This window comes from Amblyomma maculatum, chromosome 5 (assembly GCF_055883805.1).
Source record: "Amblyomma maculatum isolate TAMU_Amacu chromosome 5, ASM5588380v1, whole genome shotgun sequence".
Classification (NCBI taxonomy): domain Eukaryota; kingdom Metazoa; phylum Arthropoda; class Arachnida; order Ixodida; family Ixodidae; genus Amblyomma; species Amblyomma maculatum.
In genome coordinates, this window is record NC_139348.1 from 125,450,652 (window position 1) to 125,468,562 (window position 17,911).

A 17,911-nucleotide genomic window follows, 5' to 3' on the forward strand; every position below is an offset into this window, starting at 1 on the left:
GTGTAGCTGTAGGCAGTGGCACCTGCCTTGCAGCGTTAAATACAGATCCCAGGACCGCAGCATTGAATGTCAGCAGCGACAAGTGCATTTCAAACAGAAGAAATGCATTATTGCCGTACACTGTGTCGTGTCAGCACACGTTAGAGAGGAAATTACCGCTCCTCGGCTGCGTCCCACAGGTTGACGTGTTCCTTCGAGACTATGAAGCCTTCACACTAAGCCTAATACCATGCGATCAGGAGCTCGATGTGCTTGTACTTATTTCGTGCTTATGAAGACAGCGCAAGGAGGACCCTACCGCATTATTGAAAAGAGGTCACCGGAAACCGGAAAAATTAAATCGAGGCTCACCGCCTTATTATCCTGCGGAGCAACGGCGAACTGAACGTAGTACGTGGGTGCCGAATTCTTGACCTCTGAGGTCGAGCACAGCGAGCGAACGCGGTATGCGGGGGCTATCAAGGTGCGGCGTATGCAGCTGCACCGCTTACACGGGGGCGTGATGATCAAGAAAATTGCCTCTTCGCGGGCCACTTGCGGACGGGGCCGGATGCTAATGTAGCTTTGTAAACAGTGTCCCCGGTTCAAAATGAGTGCCTAGGTACACAAAGCGCGATTACAAAGTCAATTTATTTCTTCTATACCTCCGTAGACTGGAGTGTTCTGCTGGGGCTTGTAGGCGTTGCACTCTTCACGATAGACCTTGGTTACCTCGCCGAAAGAAAGAAGTGCGGTGCCACGCATGGAGTTGAGGTGAAACAAAATAATCCTTCAATTCTCTGAGGAGTTAGCCAATGTTTTGCACGGTTTCCCGGCTGGTCACGATGGCGGTAGCGGATGGAGGTAGTGGCACTAGTTGTAATGTTTTTTGGTGCTAACAAATCAGTGAGATATACAGGGTGATAGAAATTAAGTGGCTGCTATTCTGACACGAACTGTCTTAGAAAGGATTGTGGTGATATCGGTTCGTGCTTCGAATTGTAGTAGTAGTGGAATAAGCTTTAAATATTTTAATTAATATGTGTATCGTGGCAAAACGTATGATGTTACATTAGGAGGCCGCTGATGAGGACATTGCATTGTTCAGCTGCTGCCCAGTGATAACCTGCCATTTCCTGCTTTTTGAATCAGGCATGAAGATGTGAAAGAGTGCTCTTGCTCTGTACACGAATAGCATTGAGCTAAAAAGCGCGTTTGTTTTCTGCTGCAGAAATTCGGGACCAATTCTTCCACATGAAAGTTGAATTGTCTAACATTAACAATAGTTTTGAATTGTTGCTTTCCATTTCACACGAATTCATTAAAAGTGTACTTTAATAAACCTCACTGTGGGTCATGTGGGCGTGCCCGAAGACAGAAGCAAAGAAAAAAACAGGGACTTGGCAAGGGGAATGGGATGAGCTGCTAGACTTTAGCTTGAGACAGGAAACGAGTGAGGTATAAGTTGAATAACAGTAGCGTTTTATTGTTTAAATTAAAAAAAATTTCGAGGGTTCAACACTGCTGAACCAAATATTGAGTAAAAGCATTAGCTGCGGGTGACCGAGCGTTCTTCTTCTTCTCTTTGTCTTCTTTCTCAGCCCACACATAAACCCCGCTTTAACCAACCCATATGAACGTGCCCTAGTGGCCTATAAGGGCAACGTGAATGCCAGGACCCTAGCAGGCTGATTTTGACATAACCGTCCCATGTGAAACGAAAGACCCAAGTTGGCAGCTCCTGCCAGCCCGTGTGTCACGTGTGGTGTGACGTCACAGCGTCACGTGGGTAAGACGTAACTGCGGCTGGGTCCCGCGAAGGCTTGAAAGTGCGAGTAGTATTGCTTTCGCAATAAAACTTTGCTCAACTAGCTTCATCATTAATAAACACTAGGGACCAGAAGAAAAGTAGATACAGGACGAGCGCTGAGCTCACAATCAAGGCTTTATTGAGAAACCTGGCACTTATAAAGGAAGAAAGGCATGAAACGTGACAACGAGCAAAACATAATAATGAACCTATACCAACTCGCCCAACTGAATGTTCTACTAACACGTTACTCACGACGGAATTACATTTTACGCCTTATACTGTGTGTCCTCATTCTGCCAGAATCGTAGGCATTAATGTCTGAAGAGACACAAGCACGTGCTATGCAGTTAAGGCCGAAGAATTTGGTAGTTGTCCAGCACAGAGTTTAGCGATCGCACCAAATCGCAGTGCTCTTGAGGCAAAACATTTTGTCAAACCCGGTGGATCTGCTCGCGGCTCCGACACACTAGCATTCGCACACGCTGTACATCACTACAGAGCCATCGATACCAGCGGACACAATGCCGTTCAGAGGCTTTGCTGTGAAGCTAGAAATAAATTAATCTGTAGTGTGATCGGAAAGCTCTTCGTAGCAGTTCGCTATAGATCAGGCGGGCAATGAGGAAAGCTGCGGGTTCCCTGCTATGCAAAGGAACCCAATATGCCAGTTTTAGGTTACAGCCCATGCAAGATTATTTGACTTACGGACACGAGAATGAAGCGCTACGACATTTTTCGGACCATGAAAGCGCGGTAATTAAGTTTTTGATAGCTTTTATTTGCGCAATGTTGCGAGGACGTTGTTAGGAAAATACGATTCATGCTCACATACTCTTGCCTAGCCTTCTTGCACAGGAATCCAATTTTTTTCCTGCCCATGTAGATCTTAGTGAACTGATTGTAATTTATTATGGTGAGAGCACATCTCTGCCACATAGCCATAAACATAGCCCAGTGACTCGAAGGCTCCTGCGCTGCACCACCCCGGTGCCGGTGCCGTTCTGGTGAGAATGCCAGCGCTGATCTTGAGAATGGATACCGAATATGCCCTTTGTGGTCTCATCGTAATCAGATTTTGCTTGATCATCGATCAACTCATGGCAGTCTTTGGTAGCGGACTTTGGGTTGTTACTCGTATAACTATCTCTCTGCAGCCTTTTGGAGCGAAGATATATATACCTAAACCCGGGCTCACGATCATAGCTTGTGAAAGCGCTGTTGGCGTAAACAGCATACTGTGTCATTATAGATGACATATTCAGTGTCCTCGCCTGTAAGGCGCTGTGTTTAGCAATGTTTGCGTTACGCTGGAAAATAAACCCAGGTACTGGCGCTCTAGAGTATTTAATATAGGCGTGCAAATGGAAGTTCATCGAAATAAGAACGTGTGCATTTATACGGAAAGGGGCACGGTGCAGACATTCAGTATTTTCCGCCTTCTGACAATAGCTGAACAATGGAGTGTAGTATGATTGTGTGCATGCTTCGTCTCTTACCTTAGCGATGCCCTTTGCCCTCCTAAGAGGAGGTACACCGCTGCCATCGACCAGCCTTACCATTTGCTTACCCTGCAGTGACAAGCATGGTCCCTTTTCCTTTCACCCGCAGTCTGGAGGCCTGTGTGAGGGCCGTCCAGACATGGTGTTCGGCGACAGTGACGGGGCCGGCTTCGTCGCCTGTCGCGGAGGGACAGCGCATCACCTTCGGTGTCAGCCACGGCAGCAGTTCCACGCGGGACACTGCCGACGGCCCAGATCAGAGCTGCAGTCCGAAAAATGCTCGGAGGCTGATGGTGTCTATCCGGACTACAGCTCTGGATGTCATAGTTTCTATTTCTGCCGAGGTACTGCATGCTGTCCACCACATGATATTATACAAGCCAGACTGAATTGAAGGTTACTTATATAAGAGCGCCGTGCATAACACAGTGATTGAGTTAGCAACGTAAACAGCGCAAATTACAAAGGACAAGAAAAGAAAAAAGAACACAGGACAGTGCTCGGTATGTGTCCCTTCTTCTTTTCTTGTCCCTTGTAATTTGTGCTGTTTACATTATGAACATCTACCAACGCGCTCAGTTTAATGTTTTGCTAAACAGTGATTAAGGTTGTTGTCATAAACCGTTTGGTGGTAGAATATGAAAGTGGAGCTTACTGTTGTGGGCACTTTACAGCATTCAGGAAGGTAGGATAGAGACAGTATGAGATATGCTACTGGTGAACCATGCTTTATGCAAAGCGCGCCGAAAAAAAAAAGTCTTCACTAGTCCAGACATCATCTAAGCTCACTTAGTAATTATGGCGTATCATTCTGCACTCTACAATATTCGTAACTTTCACAAAAATGTTTGCGAAACTAGCTGCTGCGTAAGAAAGGCACGACAGTAGCGGAAATTATTATAACAGCAGAAATATCAATGATGCCGAGATTAAGACGGTCGATTAGACTTTATTTTATGCATATTAATGCTGTTATTTGGCGTTGGATTCAGGGTAAGCAAATAACTGAAGACGGTCACGGCGAAAAACATTTTAATACTGACGTTTCGGCCGGTGTGTTCCACCGTGACCGTCTTCAGTTATATATATATATATATATATATATATATATATATATATATATATATATATATATATATATATATATATATATATATATATATATATATTAGATACAGTTAAAAGATTTACTTTACTAGTCAGTCGCTTGGGTAATATTTTTGTCGAGTTATTTTGTATAAACACTTTTAGTTTTAGTTTAGTACACGTCCGGGTACCTTATTCACAATAGCAGTTGGCTGCTGCGGACACAGTCGCGTCGCGGCAGTGGAATGCCTGCTATGGCGGTAGACGGTGAAACAGAAAGGACGCCTGTTTTCTACTCCCAGGTGGTAGAAATGATTCCCGAGCCCATTGGTAGGGCGCTCCTCATGACCCGCACGAATATTATTGAAATGTTCAACCCCAAAAACTAAAGCCGTCATAGCAAATCGCCTTTGTTCCTTACTTATTTTAGCGCGAAATATATCTTAGCGAGGCTTCCCTCTCAAAGAAATACCATTATTCCTGTACATAGACTGAACACAACACTTTACAAATCTGCGCGCCCTAGAAGCTGCTTTGTGCCAATAAAGTGCAGAAGCAGATGTCCTGTTAGAGCAGAGCAATCGGAAGAAAAATCTCAGCCAGAAACTAGAAACTTCATGGATAACACTGCGATTTGCATGGTAGATGGCCGCAAGACGGCGCTCTCATGTCCCGCCTCGCTGCTCTTCGACTGGCGTTTGGGCCGCTGCCGGCCGGCAAGCAAGGTGGGCTGCCCAAAGCTGCGATGCGATGTGGACGGCGTCTTCCCGGACCGCGTGGGCGGATGCAGGCGTTATTTCCGCTGCCAAGACGGAGAGAGGGATGAGGCGCTCTGCTCCCAGGTACGCCCACCTTTGAAAGTATGGAATGTCTTGACTCCAACTGTGCATCGAACTAACCCTCCTTTTGACATTGCTTTTTCCTCTATTGGGCACTGTACACAGCAGCTAAAAAAGTAAGAATCATCGCACTGGTGGTCATCCTGAGGAGTCAAGGCGCTCAATGACAAGGCGGAAAGAAGCACAAATCCTGAAAACGAGTGAAAAGTGCATGTGTTTTCGTCCTCTTTTTGTCCTTCTCGTGTCCTTCTTTACATGCGCCATGCATCATAATAAAGAAGGAAGAAGCACCAAATAGTACGCTTCTTGCATGAGACGTGTGGCACTAGGACGTAACCGGTTTTCGCCCAGAGAATGCACACCGCCAAAAAGCGAAGATACACCACGTAATAAATGAAGAACATACTGACGGAAAACACAAGATCGCGTAGCCATAGTGCAAGCTTATGTGCTTCGCCTAGTTATGCTCCATTTGTAAAAGTGAAACGGTGCACGGCAGAACTGTGACTTGGGCCAAATAAGACCGCGCGCATAGCCTGATATAAATCCTGCGTCTAAGTCGACTAATGTGTAAGAATGTAAAAGGCACACAGTTATGTGTGGGAAGTGCTGATTGACCAATGTTTTCCTTATTCTCTGTATATTTATTTATTTATTTATTAATTTCAGTTACCCTCTTGGCCCGGTGGGCATTACAGAGGGGAGTGGGACTTGGCAAAAAAAAAAGGAGGGGAGGAAAGAACATGGGTACATGGCATTGTAGGTTATGAAGGCAAATGATGTTTACAATGCAGAATTCACACAATAAAATAATAACAGCAAGCAAAACAAATTATACAAATTGCAAATTATTGAATGCATAAATACAGGATAGGGTGGAAAAAGAAAACAATGGCGCACACGATATCGCATACAAAGAGCAATACTCGATAAAAAAAGGGAAGCAGATAAGAAGTCGCGTACAACGCGCAACATGATCGCTGGAAGGCCAAAGTGCACAACTTAACCTATAAAACTATGGAACTAAAATAAATATTACTATCAATCGTTGCTGCAGAGTACACACAGCTTTCTTTTAAATTCATCGACATTGTCTGTGAAACGGAGTGTAGTTCTGTTCCGTTTTTTTTTTCTTTTCTAGCTTTCAGTGTAGCCCTGTTCGAAGGTGAAATACAAACTGAACTCTGCTTTCGCTAGTTGTTACCTTTAACTTATTGTCGTGATCTAGCTGCTGGAATCAATGCCTACTGGAATGCGTAAGACTTGTGACAGGCGGAGCTACTTTAGGTGTTTTGGCTGTCATCTTCGAACCGACGTCAGCCGGCCCATGTGAGGATGCCGCTGAAAGAAGAAAAAATACTGAAGAAAAATAAGAAAAATCAGAAAAACGTTTGCGGAGAGACGTAACATTACGATTGCTTTCTCTCGTGTGCTCCTGAGTCCTTCTTATTTATTAGGTGACGTCAGCATGAGCAGTGTTCATTCTTGATACTGTCTGGACACGTATTTACGTGCAACTCAGCCCTCTTGATGGAGTATGCCCTAAGTGACAGTTCAGAATAAGTTATGACATGCAAGGGTTCCGGTAGGTTGATTCTGATCACACCTTCCCATCTGAAAGGGAGGACTGAGTTGGAACCTCCTTCCAAATCAGCCGTGTGATGTGGCCACGTGACGTCACGTAACCCTATACGTACACTCTGTGCACAATCACACCAGCCGCCATCTACCACCTGCCAGAGCCGTGCCTGTGATTATTCGCTGACAACGCCGACTCCGTCACCGAATTTTGTGGGGAAAGGAACCTAGTGCGCTGCTGCGTTAAAATTAGCGGGGTGCTTAAGGGTATGACGTGATTGCGGCATGAAGTATTCTCTAAGCGCATACTCATAATCCTACAGTCGTAAGGTGCTACATTATGTGAAAGAGCATTATATTGTTATGGGCGGCAAGCCGATGAACACAGGAGAAAGAGAACCGAGAGAAGATGACAGGTGACGGGGAGATGGTTTTAATAAATCCCGGCGAGCCTGTCGGGAGCGCTCCTGCCCTCGCTACTGCCCACTTCTTCCTCATCCGTAACATTATCCGGAGCCATAGAGCAATCGTCCCGATTGTGGACGAGGAAATTTGTCGATGTGGATGAGATCCATGGCATGACTATGATCGTGTGTGGATGGGTGAAGACACAAGAGAAAGAAGGGTATGCCGCCATAATGACCGATGAAGCCTGGCCCAGGAAGCTTTCGCTGCACAGGTCGCCAGGATTTGACGGCTGAGTCCTATGCACGTAGGAAACGGCACGGGCAGGGGTGACGTCCTCACGTGTGTCGTTGTACCAGGTAGCTTCGTCTGGTCGGCGTCTCGGGTCGGTCGGATCTTTTGTTCGGGTCGCTGTGTCGTGATATGTTCTCACATGTTGATAGCGTCTCGGGTCAATGGGGTCTTCACGTCGACCTACTTGTCGTTATTCGTGTCTTGTGGTAAAGGCGGGGGACTGGGCAAGGGGGGGGGGGATGTCGAGGTCAGGACGAGTCTGACAGGTTGAGGAATAGCCAGCAGATGCGTACTAGGAACTTGTTGCTGACGGCGGAAGCTGGGGGCGCCTAAGCTTCGGGTCAGTATGAGGTGATATGAACGTACCACGCACTATCCACCCAAATGTTACGAGGCGGCAATCCGATGAAGAAAGGAAACAGAACATGACTGATGGCGATGATAGATGACGTTCAATGCATGTTGGCGGGCCTAGTGCGAGCGCGCCTGTCCACGCCAGTGCCCACGTTTTCTCGTCCGTAACAATATTTATACATACAAACACCCCCATGCAACCATGCATGCGAGTGTTGAAGCATGCCGTAGTCTGTACAGTTTCTGGGTCTCAACTCAAGTGTCATCGTTTTCAGTTCTGCCTAAAACCTTAAAGGGGTGAAATTAAAAAAAAACAACATAACTGATTACTTATAAAGACAAATCATTTGTGAAATACAGAAGCATTATTTCGCATCACTTTTCACGTTCTAGCTTTCATTCCATGCCTGACGGCGCTTTTGAAATGAGCGTTATGAGGCGTTTGAAATCGAATTCCTGCCCTTGGTAATGTGGCATGACGCCATGATCATGTCAACTATTGAGGTTGTTTCAGCACGCTGCCGCCGACGACGAACAAAGGCGGCTTTTATGTGCCATGACACCCTCAAGCTATCGCCAAGAAATTCTGTTAATACACATGGAATGTGGATATGATTGCTTGAAGAGGATATGAGCTAGGATGAATTCCGCAGAATCTTTTCTTGCCATGGATAAAGAAAAGTAGGGAAGCTTGAAAAACGCGACATATAAATGCCAACTTAAAATAAAATCTTACATTCAAGTTCCAAACATCTAATCAGGCTTAGTCATTACTCTCTTTTCCTTTCTATTCACTGGTGCAGTAGTCCCTGTAGTTGGAAGATTGCTTGCACCTTTTATTAGTACTACAACACTACTACTCCACCCGCAGCTGTTTCGAAGATGTCTGGAATCGCCAAAATGAAGCCTCAGCCAGACTCAGTAGTGGTGGGGTGCTCATGAGAATGGACCAAGGAAAGGTGAAATTTGGGAATGTGCGGCGGGGTTGGCAACACATGGAATGACGCAATGACCATCAGACGCTCTTGAAATATAATTAGGACAGCCCGTAATTTCGCCTTCGAATGACTTGGGCTGATGTTTTGCGCTAAGTCTAGTTGGCCTCGGACGAGAATTGGCTTGGCCTATTCTCGAAACCTGGCTAGGGATGTTCTCGACGCTGTCTTGACGTAATGCAAAGATTGGCTTTTCCCACTCCCGAAATTTAGTTTCCCCACTTCAGAAACTGACTTCGCTTAATTTGATAATTGAATTGACCGATCTTCGAAACCGACTTGGTCACTCTTAATATTGACAGTCCATAGTTTACAGAGCCAGTAGCAGGCCCGTGTATTTTTTCCTTCTTCCTACTGCCACAACAACATCTCCTGTTTCTCTCCCGCTTTCCTTCCTTTCTTTACGGTGGCTTCGCCCAATTTGATAATTGAATTGACTGATCTTCGAAACCGACTTGGTCACTCCTAATATTGACAGTCCGTAGTTTAGTGTAAATCCTTAAGGTGCAGTAAAATCTTTAATAAACGAGGGATTCCTGGTTGGCACCCACTTAAGTGCAGATACAGAGCAAGCGCAGCCACAGAGCTACAAACAGGAGCTGGACAGCTTTCTCGAAAAATTCGTAGCTGACAAAAAACTAGCCTTGGTCCGGGGCTCGAACCCGGGGCCATCACGTGTCCGGGGCGTTCGCTTTATGAGTTAGGCTAACCAGAAATACTAGCAGATGGCAGAATGAGACCGAATTGATCAATAACTTGATGCTGGATATTAAGTTCTCAAAAAGTGACTCAACTCAGCCAGGAAAGTTTAGGTGCCCAGCTATAAAATTATTCAATTCAATTACTGGTTTACTTAGGTCCAACATACACCTGGGTCATACCGAAAAGGAACTTGGCTTAGTATTGAAATTGACTTTGCCCTAATAAAACAAATAGCGGACCATTCAAAAACCAACCTGGCCAACATCCATAATGGTCCTTAGGCACGCTCAAAATTTGGATGGCCAAATTCCGAAATTGAGCCGGAAAGTCCTCAAATGAGGATAGACACTAAGGTTTTAGACAATTTCGCGTGGGACTACGTTGGTTTGGTGGATAAAAGCATCGCACACGTTTTTCCATTATTTCTTGTACTTTACGAATTGTAAGGAGTCTCTGGGGCAAACTTTAGCTGTCTCCCCTGACGAAAATCCGGCATGAGAGGGGGAGACCGTCAGCTTCTGAGGGCGTTTAAAGCTTGCTTGGGTGGCTGCGAGACCATTTCGACAGACTCCTTCTTGACCGACACCTTCAAGCCGTAGTAGCCGCTGAAAAGCAAAAAAAGTACCACATGCGGCGAGGCGTGTGCACTGAGGTACGTTGACAACAACAACAACAACAACGAATAGATGTTGGCACCAGGACATTCTCTGATTGCATTATTATCTGAGTAAATCACTTTTTCAATGTGCGCCTCCCATCAGTGTGTTTGTGTGCATTAAGAAAACGAGCGATAAACAACTGTGACCTGCTCTGTGCGTGCGCGCAATGTTGCAGGGTGAGCTGTTTGACGCGGGACGCTGCCAGAACTCTACTGGGGTGCTGTGCGAGGGTGACAACGGGTGCGCGGCACTGCCGGATGCCTTCTACCCGGCGCCCGGCTGTGCCCAGTTCGTGCTATGCGTGGCTGGAAACGCCAGGGAGTTCGCTTGCCCCTCGGACCTCATCTTCAGCCGAAAGCAGCTCGCATGCGACTACCCCAAAAAGTAAGCGGTCTGCTTCGTCAACATTGACCTCTCTTTACGGCGTGTATTTCTGTTTAATAAACCACAGCCATCTACTGCAAGGTTCTATCTCAATACTTAAACTATAAAATTTAAATAACAAGAATAATGTTTATTCGGACATCAAGTCATACGTAAGGATGGAAATAAGAAAAAATATTAAGAAATTTTATTTTAGTGGAAAGTGATATACTGGCCCCTTTAGGCTATGCTGATGTTACCTGGCAGTAAAACCCGCAGACGTATGCATGTATGAAAAAGTGTAATTTTAAAATTAGGGTCAATTTTCCGGCACATTATTTAGCGATTAGAGGGCAGGATCGGGACGGAGACCTTAAAAGCCGTTTGGAGAGAATGGTGGGCGGCAGACTAGAGCCACGGATTCATGCACATTGTCTGCCTTGATCTTATCATATTTTGCTTTCGAAATATCTTATAGATTGATGCGGGAGTAGGTATAATTGCCCGAAGTCTCCGTTAAATATATTCAAATCTGTAATGCTCTAATAAAAATGAAATAAAAAAAGAGACGAGAAACAACTGTTTGTTGAGAAAAGTAGCCGTTCTCGCGTTGTGTAACTTACATCGGGTATGGTATAATATATACTATCGGTTATCCTCTCTTCGCACTACATGTCCTGCCCATGTCCATTTCTTCTTGATTTCCACTAGAATGTCAGTAACTTGAGTTACTTCTCTGACCCAACATGCCGATGGTCGCTTAGGGTAACAAACTGGATTCCAAGGGAAGGAAAGCGTAGCAGGGGGCGGCAGAAAGTTAGGGGGGCGGATGAGGTTAAGAAGTTCACAGGGGTCAAGTGGATGCAGCTAGCACAGAACCGGGTTAATTGGAGAAATATGGAAGAGGCCTTCGCCCTGCAATGGGTATAGTCAGGCTGCTGCTGCTGCTGCTGCTGCTGCTGAGGGTGATAATATATACCCTGACTAATCACTAAGCGAGGCCATAACATGACTACGGTAGTTTTGTAGAAAATAGTGATTATGATGCCTTGACCGCCTGTGTTAGTATTTACCTGGAATCACAAAATGAAGGCATGTAATTTTGGAAGTCGTAAGCATGAAAGGGCGCGACTTGAAAAGATTACAGATGACGAGACATTTTCTAGTTTTGTAAGTGAATAATCCGAGGTATTGGAAGGACTTGGAGCACCCTTTTGCTTCGCATTAGGACTAGTCTCTACAGCGCTTTTAATACCGCCTGCTCATTTCTTTCTTTATTTATTTTCTTGTGGAAACTATTTAACTCTTTTAACTATCAGTAAATTACAGGTCAGCTAGTTATGCGCACCACACGCGTTCACTAGGAGTTGTCCTTCTCGTTCTTGTCAGTGATGGTTTCTGCGTGGCAGTTAAACATAGGCAAACTTCATTGGATTTACAAAACTCACTCCTTCAAACAGGGCAACCTGCGATGTTCCGGAAGCCAGATGCGCCCCTGGTGCGAACGGACTGTTCCCGCTGGCCGGGTGCCGCGAGTTCGCCGTCTGCCGGGACGGTTCTCTGCTCAAGGTGGGCAGCTGCCCCAAAGGAACAGCTTTTGACGCCGCTTCGCTCACGTGCCGACCCCCCGGAGACGTTCGCTGCGCTTCCACCGACGACTACGCGGACCCCGAATGCGTCAGCCGTGCTGACGGTCTCTACGCCGGAGCCACGGCGGACACTTTCTACGCATGCATCGGCCAGGTCAAGGTGCGTTATGCTCGCACATCCTATCACGATGATGGCGACGACTTCATTCCTAATGGAGCAGAGGAACAGTGATACGTCCTGATGCCTAACTTCTGTCGTCTCCACGTGGTGGCGCAAGGTGTTCATATTGTCGAAAATATGCCGAAACGTTCTCAACACGGAAGCCAAGCACCGGACCACGAGAAAACTAGTGTCGACGAGAAATTCGTAGATACGTGTGGCACTGCATGATTTCTTTGAAACTGTATTATTAAGAATGCTGTTTAACTAACTCTCACGGGTGCCAACCAACCAAACAGGACGCAACTTCTACATAGCATTTCATTGGCACGTATTGAAACAAACGTGCTTTGAGGAGCACTTTTGGTCACAGATGGAAGGGCCCAGCGTAGGTGAATAAGAAAACACAATAGTCAAACAATATATCCACGATTTTCCCGACTTTTATGTGTTGAAAATATCGCGCGTCCTCCAGTGTTTGTCAACTGCATAATTGAAGAGATTGACTGTTAATATATAGACTAATCTGCTGTACAACAGATGCAATGAAAATAGCAGGCGTTCGAATTACAAAACAAACATAATGAAAAGCTTATTATTGGTTACATGCATTGGAGTTTCCTTAGTTAAAAGTAGAATAAAGAAATAATTCTGTGGGACTACTTGCATTGAAGTTTTTCAGTTTAAAAGCAGAAATAATGAACTGTTCCCTTGAGCCTACCACTAAAGTTTCGTCTTGTTGGAAAAGACTTGACAGCGGTACTCTATGGCTCTATAAACAAAGGTGAACTGATCGTTACCCAGCGTATGCAGTGATTGCTGATTGGGCTTAAAATACTTTGAGAATTAACTATCGCAAGTGTACTCGGAAGCAGACAAACCTGCTCCTGCAAATATAATGTCACGCTTTCTGCTGTAATAAAACATTGTCTGCAAGTCACCAGATCACGAGGCACATATTCACCACTTGTGGGTTTGCCCGGAACTGAAGCCGACGAGAATTCGGCACCTGACGGCAGTGGGCCTTTCGCCGAACAACTCATCGTTATACATTGCATGGACTCAAGGGTCTTATCATCGCTCTCTCTTGAACTTTATTAGAACAGCTAACCCTTTTTCGTTCATCTAAAACCCCCTTTAATTTCTATATATTCCATTATGCCCTGAGGCAATAAACAACGTTATTAAAAAAACAAACAAAACATTGGAGACATTTTCGCACATATTGATATTGCAAAAGGACAGGGAACCATTAGTGGTGGTCGTACGAATGGTTAAGTGCGTCACGAATCAGTGACTATATTTTTTCATCTCGATACCATAGTGGCCAGTACCTGGCGTCTACCTGTAATGCAGATCGCAGTGAATACGTTATATGGCAAATACGAAAGTTTATATAAAACAGCATATCCTCATTTCTTTGTAATTTGTGTGCAGAAGCAGGACTTTGAAACGCTGGTAAAATATTTGCTCAAGATTGAGTGGTGAAAAATCTGGCTTTCATGTGAATATCCAAGGTCATCTAATTCCCATCGGAATAATTGCACGAAATTTGCTACACGGCTTGTTTCGTTCTGTTTGACCAAAACTACAGAGGTCGATAGGTTGCAATTGTCTCTATCGTTTCAGTTTAATAATTATTGTTGTCTAGATCATGTTTGCGCTGTTTAACAGCATTCTGCGGCTGTGTCTGAGAATTGGAAGGAAGCATGATTACAAGCGCTCAGTGTTCCGGACTCTGCCAGCCAAGACATTTTGAACCCAAATGCAATTTCTGCATCTGTAGATGGGTCACATGATACCTGCACTACAGCTTTTTCGCTTTTATTTGCAGGTTACTACATCTGTTTGCCCCGAAGGCTCAACCTTTGATCCTTCGGCACAAACCTGCCAAGTGTCTGGTCGGGCGGCTACCGACGGCATCGCCTACGGAGAATACGAGTGCGAGGGCCGCATTGGCGTGTTTCCTGACTTCAGGAGTTCCTGCTACAGCTACCGCGTTTGTGCCGACGGTCTCCAGATTGTTCAAGACTGCGGCGAAGGCCTGAGCTTCGACCCTGACAGCGGGCGCTGCGTCGAAGAAGCGGCACTGTGCCGGGCACCCCGAGTCGTCGGTACCTTCAGGTGTCCAGAAGGTTCCCCAGGGCTGTTTGTTGATGAAAGCAGCGGCTGCAGGCTTTGGCATGAGTGCGTCGGCTCGGAGGGCGTCTCCTATGCCTGTCCTAGAGGTCACTCTTTTGACCCAGAGAAGATGTTCTGCCGTGCCAACGTCGGTTGCTCCGAGGCTGCACTGCGGCCGCGAGCCTCGGTGTCCGTGACAGGAAGCATCCTGCGACTCAACGACACAGACTTCGAGGTCGACTGCGGAGATTTCGCCGAGGTACTGCCGTCGGTGGACCGGCGTGACTTCCACATCTGTGCGCCAGCGGGAGCCTTCAGCTTCCGCTGTCCAGGCGGCACTGTCTTTGACACAGAGAGGAACGCCTGTGACGTCGATCGTGGCGTAGACGTCACTCACTTGGTGAGGCCTGGAGAGGATGATTTTAGCTGCGAAGGCAGGCGTGATGGTCTTTACCCGGATGAGACACGAGCTCAGGACTGCGCTAGGTACTATTCGTGTGAGGGGGGCAGGAAGAGGACGATGTTGTGTGCGCCAGGAACTAGGTTCAATGAAGTCCTGCTGGTGTGTTCCAGCTCTGTACTCTGTCATGTGGACAGGCATTTCACGGTGACAGTACCGCCAGTAACTCAGTCTACATACATTAGCACCACACCGACCACCACTCCGCCACCACCGCCGCCATCGACGAAGACACCTGCAATTTCAACGGTGTCAACGCGTGCGACAATTCCTTGGGATATAGCGGCCACGACACCAGACCCCGTCCCGGTGACCCCGCGGGAATCCGAAAGAAAAGGAACCGGGCGAACGGCTACGAGAGGAACTACTTGGGCGGCTACATGGCAAGGCACGTGGGCAGCGACAAGGGCTGCAACACGTGCAACCACCCTGCCGCCGGTACCAAGAACAACTCGAGTGACTACTCAAAGGCCAACTACTTCCACTACACCACGAGCCACGACAACGACAACTACCACGACAGCGACGACTACAACGACACCTGCACCAGTGTCATATAGTAGGCCGGAATTAGAACCTGAGTATGACGATTATTACTCAGAGTTTGTACCAGAATCAGCTGCAGAGTTCAAGCCTGAAACAAAACGGCCAACTACGCCAGTCACAACGCAGAAACCTGCAGAAGAAATATCGCCTCAAAGTGTTCCAGAAAGAGGACCTCAGCAACTCTCAGATCCCATACAACATAGGGCGCCGACAAATTTAGGAACTAATGCGCCGGAAACTTTCCCGGAATTGACGCCAGAAAACGTATTAGAAACCACGCCTGAAACAGTGTCGTTCACAACACCGGAACACAGGCCTGAAACGACCACACAGGCTACCACTACCACCCCCAAGCCTCCTACTCCAGCGTCTGCCCCTCAAAGTACGGTAGAATACGATCCAGATTACGACGCAGAATATTATTCAGAGTTTGCGCCCGAAACAACTGCTGAAGTTACGCCTTCAACTACACGAGCTACAACTAAATTAACGACAACGACCACACGAAAAACAACGCAGAACACTACTCCGGTAACTACGCCATTTCCTGTATCAGTGACCACTGAACCAACCGGGAGGACAGTGACGCGGACGGCTACTCGAAGAACAACGGCGTCAGATAGACGGGACGGTGCTTGGGCGGCGACGCGGGCGCCAGCGTGGGCAGCGACACGAGCGCCATCATGGGCAGCAACACGGGCACAAGTGACGCAAGCCCCAGTGACACAGGCTGCAGTGACACGAGCCAGAGCGACACAAGCTTCCGTAACACGAGCTTCAGCAACACAAGCTCCAGTAACACGAGCGCCAGTGACACGAGCACCGGCGCGGGCGACGACACAGTCCTGGACTCAGGAATGGACACAAGAATGGACACTGACATGGACCCGTGAACCGACGCAGGCAACGACGCAGCCACCTACACAGGCACCTACACAGGCACCTACACAGGCACCTACACAGGCACCTATACAGGCATCTACACCAGCACCGACGCAAGCGGCCACGCAGGCGCCAACGCAAGCGCGAGAGGTGTATCCACCAGAACCAGAGACGGAGTCACCAACATGGGAACTGACTCGAGCAGTTAGTTATCCTGCAGCACAAGAAAGAACGCGCGCGGCTACTCCATCACCAGCGGATGTTACGCCAGTGACTGCGCCACGTGACACACACTTTGGAGACGTTACCATCGCTGAACCTGGGCCGGCTGCCGACCTGGCACCCGCTCCTCTCCCTCCCGCCAACCCCGCTGATGTAACGCTGTTGCCCTTCCCGCAGCAGCACCTTGGCGGTACCAGGCGACGCCGTATAAAGTGCGTGCCCGGAAAGACCGGCGTGTTCCCAGACTTCCGGTCAGGTTGTCGGAGGTACCACGTCTGTTCCAAGAACAAGAGTAAAACTTACGAGTGTCCGGGGCAGCTCCTTTTCAACCCGGTAAGGCAGACTTGTGACGTCCCCGAAAAGGTAACCTGCGCACCGCCTCGCCGTCGCGGCTGCCTTCACTGCAAGAAACCGTCGGCGTCCTCAAGACGGCACCACGCCCACGGTGTGCCTCCGGGCTTTCACTTCGAGTGCGGCCAGCTTCCAGATGGCTTCTACCCGGACGTGGCGCGTCGCTGCCACGTCTTCTACCGCTGCCACGGTGGACACACATTCTCGCACTACTGTAAGCACGGCTTGCTCTTCAATGCGAAGACCGGAAACTGCGACTTCGAAGGGAACGTCGACTGTTCGCTACCCGGCGAAGAACGCTCACCTAACGAGTCGGCCTGATCATTCAGCAACTGTCCACAAGGCTAGTCATTGATGGGCGTTGCGAACGCCGGTGACGACCGCAGCGACACGCGCACCGCCAGATGAAAACGCGGGTGCTTGGGATTTCCCAGCTGCATTTGAGCAGGCTCGCTTCTGCATTTGTTTCCGCTCTAGGGCAACTACGTAGCCTCAGTCATCATATCTGGAGCTCGAACTTCTGCTTCCTTCCACCACCGCCCTATTCCGAGTGGGATTATTAGCGAGAAGTTCTGATGGAGAGAAGTCTTCATACTTAAGCGCCTCAGTAACGAAAACTTTCAAGAGCGATCAAAATGTTCACCGTTTTGTTGCAGACCAGCACTGTCATTGTTGTAAAATAAACAGCACTACACACTGATACAGTCTATATCATTTAGCGTACGAAATTCTCTATGGTGGCATTTCTCGCGGTCATTGCGAAAAATGCACACACGTTTTTGAAACAGTCATGACGTCAGTTTTTAGGCGCTAAGAAATGGAGCGGTTCTATGCAGCTCCTGCAGCGAAACCAATGCCGCATGTCTTTGTGGCGAGGGCTTAAGTGCTGTCGTTCAGCAGAAAAGGTGCAGTCGGCGTTGAGTCGAGAAACCCATGTCCCGTCCGTGAAGGAAATCCTGCGTCACACCTGCGTCATGTACAGAAACAAATGTCACGCGTTGATGCCCGGATTAG

General features: G+C 47.5%; 1 protein-coding gene across 1 annotated transcript in view; it reads left to right on the forward strand.

Moving 5' to 3' along the window:
- LOC146189449 (uncharacterized) overlaps window positions 1-17,591 on the forward strand; it is a 63,374-nt gene extending 45,783 nt beyond the window's left edge. Inside the window, exons 3-7 of the mRNA XM_084604258.1 lie at window positions 3,401-3,635; window positions 5,023-5,219; window positions 10,379-10,587; window positions 12,027-12,315; window positions 14,150-17,591. Of these exons, the coding sequence (XP_084460384.1) occupies window positions 3,401-3,635; window positions 5,023-5,219; window positions 10,379-10,587; window positions 12,027-12,315; window positions 14,150-17,218 (3,999 nt within the window). The 3' untranslated portion in view covers window positions 17,219-17,591. The remainder of the gene's footprint in view (window positions 1-3,400; window positions 3,636-5,022; window positions 5,220-10,378; window positions 10,588-12,026; window positions 12,316-14,149) is intronic.
- Window positions 17,592-17,911: the final 320 nt, after the last annotated feature.